Source organism: Colobus angolensis, unplaced genomic scaffold (assembly GCF_000951035.1).
Source record: "Colobus angolensis palliatus isolate OR3802 unplaced genomic scaffold, Cang.pa_1.0 Scaffold386, whole genome shotgun sequence".
NCBI lineage: Eukaryota > Metazoa > Chordata > Mammalia > Primates > Cercopithecidae > Colobus > Colobus angolensis.
Genome location: NW_012117221.1, coordinates 1489024 through 1493755, shown reverse-complemented (window position 1 = coordinate 1493755; position 4732 = coordinate 1489024). Strand labels below are relative to the sequence as shown.

The window sequence follows — 4732 nt, the reverse complement described above, 5'->3', positions numbered from 1 at the left end:
CGTCTCTACTAAAAAATACAAAAAATTAGCCAGGTGTGTTGGCAGGCACCTGTAGACCCAGCTACTCGGGAGGCTGAGGCAGGAGAATCGTTTGAAGCCGGGAGGCGGAGGGCAGAGGTTGTAGTGAGCCGAGATCGCGCCACTGCACTTCAGCCTGGGCAACAGAGCAAGACTCTGTCTCAAAAATAAAATAAAATAAAACAAAAGTGTTTCCTTCATTTCATGCTGGAAAATAATACTAAGGAACTAATGCAGTTACAAAGCCAAAACAAATCTTGAGAGCCTCACACTAGAGTTAATGTTGACAGGACAGTAGTTGTTGGCTGAGACGGCTGCAGCTGGTCTTCTGTTTCTTTTGGATCCCTGGAATTGGAGCTCAGGGGCTTCCTTCTGACTTTATTCTTCCAACATCGTCTCCCCACTCTTGCTCTGCAAATTGTCACCTCCAGGGTCTTCTGTGATAACAGGTGATGGGACAGACAAGTGAACCTAAATGACACCTCTGAGGAGCTCCAGACTGGTCACACACCTGCTTTCTATAAGGCAAATGCCTTTCAGTCATTCCAACCCCTGTCACTGCCACCAAGAGTTAACAATGAACTATCATATTCCACTAGGTGGTTTAAAGAAAAGTCCCCAAGAAAAAAAAGAGACATTGGTCTGCCTCTTCCACCTAAAGCCAGTTCTGAGGAGCAGTAAATGCTGCAGATGTCTTCCCAGAGCAATGCCTGTGGACTAGAAGGATAATGATTGGTTCTATAAAAGGAGCTGCTTCAAAACACAACTCCTCCCTCTTCTGCCTTGGGTTGTAAACCCACTATCAGAATCCCAGGACACAGCCCAGTGCAGTGGCTCACGCCTGTAATCCCAACACTTTGGGGGGCTGAAGCGGGCAGATCACTTGAGGCCAGGGGTTCAAAACCAGCCTGGCCAACATGGTGAAAACCATGTCTATACTAAAAATACAAAAATTTGTCAGGCAGGGTGGCGGGTGCCTGTAATCCCAGCTACTTGGGAGGCTGAGGCAGGAGAATCGCTTGAACCCGGGAGGCGGAGGTTGCACCACTGCACTCCAGCCTGGGCAATGGAGTGAGACTCCGTCTCAAAAAAAAAACAAAGAAAAACAAAACAAAAAAAAGAATCCCAGAATACAAAACCCCGTAAGCTAAGAATAATGTTTTCCACTGGTGAGCATATGTGAACCCACATGTGTGTGAGTCTATGTGTGCTCTTGTTCCTTGCCTTTCTTTTAGCCCCAGATGCTAGTTCCCTATCTCCTCCCAGAGTTCCCTCCTTCACTTCAGTGTTTGGCCCTCTGTTATGCCTGAGATTTTCCATTGCATTGATTGCCACCTGAAAAGTTATTATAAATATGCATTTTTGTCTCTCTACTCAACTAGGACATACCCAGGAAGGTATGGGTTTTGTCTCAATCTTCATTGCCGTATTCCTAGGACCTGGAATAAATAATGCCTGGCCCATATTAAGTGCTCAATAAATATGTGCTGAATGAATGAATAATTGTGTGTGTGTGAATACATATGGGTGAGGTGTGAAAGGGCATGTGTGTGAGCATGCAAGTGAGACCCTGTGTATGTACACATGTACACACATGCAATGTACCAGGAACCTTCTGGGGAGGGTCTTCCTTCAGCTTGAAAGCAATGAGACCCCCTAAGTGAGAGCTGCCCCTGTCCCTTCCAGTGATGACCCTGCTGGTGCTTTCTCTTTTCAGGAGGAAACACGCCTGCTCCTGCAGAATCGATAGTCAATGCTGTTTGGATTAACAAGGAGAAAAGGAGTTCACTGTCCCTGGAAAAGGCAGATTCCAAGGTGGACGGGAGGCTGGAGGAGGCTGCCCAGGGCTGTCTTCAGGCCCCCGAGTCTCCATGGCACATGCACCTGGAGATGCATCATTTGGTTCAAACCTTTCCCCAGGACACCAGTCATCAAGTACATCGTAGGGGCAAGCTTGTGGGATCTGACCAAAGGCTCCCTCCTGAAGGAGACACACACTTGTTTGAAGCCAATCAGATGATTCAGCAAGCAACTGGAATCCCAGAGGCTGCCCAGCTGCCATGCCAGGTGGGCAATACCCAAACAAAGGCAGTGGAATCTGGCTTAAAATTCAGCACTCAATGTCCTCTTTCCATAAAGAACCCACACAGGTCTGGCAAACCAGCTTACTATCCATTTCCCCGGAGGAAATCTCCCAGGATCTCCCAAGCTGCCCGGAACCTGGGCTTATATGGCTCACCCTGAAGCTCTCTATTCTGCCAGATGTCTTGACCTTGAGGTCACCTGTGGCCTCATGGAAGAACCAATGAGGCAGAACCACAACTAGGTCTCCAGCTATGAGCAAGAACTGTACTAACCCAATTACAGGAATTGTGGGAGATGAACTTCACAGTGGTAACATGGTTTTACCCTTCAATAAGAAACTTCCCAGGCCAAATTGCCCACAGTTTAGGATGAAGAGGACTGTCTGGTCAGTGCAGCCCCATTCTGACATTGATATAAGGTCCTGGCTATCCATTCCTTGGGGAGGACCAGTAAGACATCTGCTCCATCTCTGGAACTAGAGAATTTTGAAACATAAACCAGGGACTCTAGCCAATAGAATGCCTTAGCAATGCCCGAGGTCAATGGGCATGGGCATTCTTGTTTTCAATGTCTTCTGATGATTTCTCACATATTCTGGAGAAGACAAGCTCTGAGAATTCAGACACTTCTTCTGGTGGCTGTGTCTGGGGGGCCATCTCACTTAGAAGTCACAACACTCATTGGCAGTGATCACATCATTTCAGTTTGGGCTTCCCAAAGTATGGTTACCCTGTATGAAGGTCAGATCTATGCTACCTACGATTTTGTGTCTTTAAGGAGTCTTTAGAAAGCGCTGATCATCTGTTACTGCTCACTGAGACATGTACATTCCAATATCATCACAGATTTATCTCCTTCCTTCCTTCTCTCCCTCCCTCCTTCTGTCTCTCCCTCCCTCCCTTCCCTCCTTCCTTCCTTCCTTCCTTCCTCTTCCTTCCTGTCTATTTTTCTCTCTCTCTGCAAGTTACTTTCTTATTAAAAACTGCCACTCATTGAAGATATATAATGATGGGATCCTGAACAAAAAGAGGCAAAGAAATTCTCCTGCTTGAAAAATATGCATTTCCTAGAGACTGCCTCCTGTTTAGTCCAACTTAGATCACTCAGATCCTTCCTGGGATCAAATATGTATTTTTAAACATAAGACAAAGTGAACCAGGTGTTACTTAGGTGATAGGAAAAAAAGCTTGTCTTTCCTGGTTAATGTTTAGCTTTATTAATGCTATTTAAACACACCTAAGGTGCCTTTCCCTCATCTCAGGTGCTTTCTCTGTAAAGTTTCACCCCCACCTTTCTTTTCTCCCCATGGCCATCCAGTCTTGCCCATCTACATCCAGAGCTGTTAACTAGCAGTGTCATTACCTGCCAAAAACATGTAGGTGCCTCTTTGAACCACCCAGAAATCCACTCCAATTTGGGGATTGTCATTCGTTTTGTGAATAATTAATACAATTCAGTTATTTTTTAAATATTCTAATAAAAAAGGACATTTTCTCAAAAAACTTTGTCCTTTGTTTTTGTTTTTAAAGAAGTATCCCACAAGTAATGTATCTTTCTGTAGGTTTGCTTTTGTTTCCTGTTTTTGGAGATGGAGTCTCGCTCTGTTGCCCAGGATAGAGTGCAGTGGTGCAGTCTCAGCTCCCTGCAAACTCTGCCTCTCGGGTTCAAGCCATTCTCTTGCCTTAGCCTCCCGAGTAGCTGGGATTACAGGCATGCACCACTACCTCAGCTAATTTTTTGTATTTTTAGTAGAAACGGAGTTTCACCATGTTGGCCAGGCTGGTGTCGGACTCCTGACCTCCCTCAGGTGATCTGCCTGCCTTGGCCTCCCAAAGTGCTGGGATTACAGGTGTGAGCCACCACACCTAGCCAATAATTACATCTTTTTTTTTTTTCCTCCTGCCTCAGCCTCCCGTGTAGCTGGGATTACAGGCATGCGCCACCATGCTCGGCTAATTTGTATTTTTAGTAGAGATGGAATTTCTCCATGTTGGCCAGGCTGGCCTCAAACTCCCGACCTCGAACTCCTGGCCTCAATCTGCCCTCCTCGGCCTCCCAAAGCGCTGGGATTACAGGTATGAGACATCGCGCCCAGCAAAAGGTAGCAATAACCCCTCCATGACACAGCAGTGACTCAAACCTGCAATCTTCTGAACCAAAGTCAGATGCCTTATCCATTAGGCCACACAGCCACTGGCTGGTCAAGTCTTTGTTCAAAATGCCAAGAGCCTGGGATGGTCTCCACCGATAACGTTAGCAAAAGAAGGTTTTCCTCTTCTCTTCCTAAGGTAGGGAAAAACCAGCTCACATTGTAAATCCTGCATCAGGCAGGCCACCTTTACCTAGGGTTCCCCCAGGCTTCCATTTCCCAGTGAGGACTCCCCATGTGGCTGCCTGGCACTCACCATGCTTCAGTCTCCCCTGGTAGGAGGAGGACTGATCAGGCTCCAGTCTGGGCACTGCTATTGGCAGAGATGTGACCTTTATTAGGTGAATTAAAGTCAGAGATTTCAGAACCAAATCTCAGAGCCACAGATTTACCAGTTTAAGTGAAGGAGATATTCCCTGGGGTGGTGAGGAAAGTGGAGGAGAGACGTTTTCCCTAAGCTAGAAACAGAAAAGGTTTTTT

At 46.4% G+C, this 4732-nt stretch overlaps 1 protein-coding gene across 1 annotated transcript in view; it reads left to right on the top strand.

Annotated features, from left to right (window-relative positions):
- The window catches only part of LOC105520718 (chromosome unknown open reading frame, human C9orf152), an 8593-nt gene extending 4988 nt beyond the window's left edge, over positions 1 to 3605 (top strand). The window contains exon 2 of the mRNA XM_011954596.1: positions 1736 to 3605. Coding sequence (XP_011809986.1) covers positions 1736 to 2262 — 527 coding nt within the window. The 3' untranslated portion in view covers positions 2263 to 3605. The remainder of the gene's footprint in view (positions 1 to 1735) is intronic.
- The last annotated feature ends 1127 nt before the right edge of the window (positions 3606 to 4732 follow it).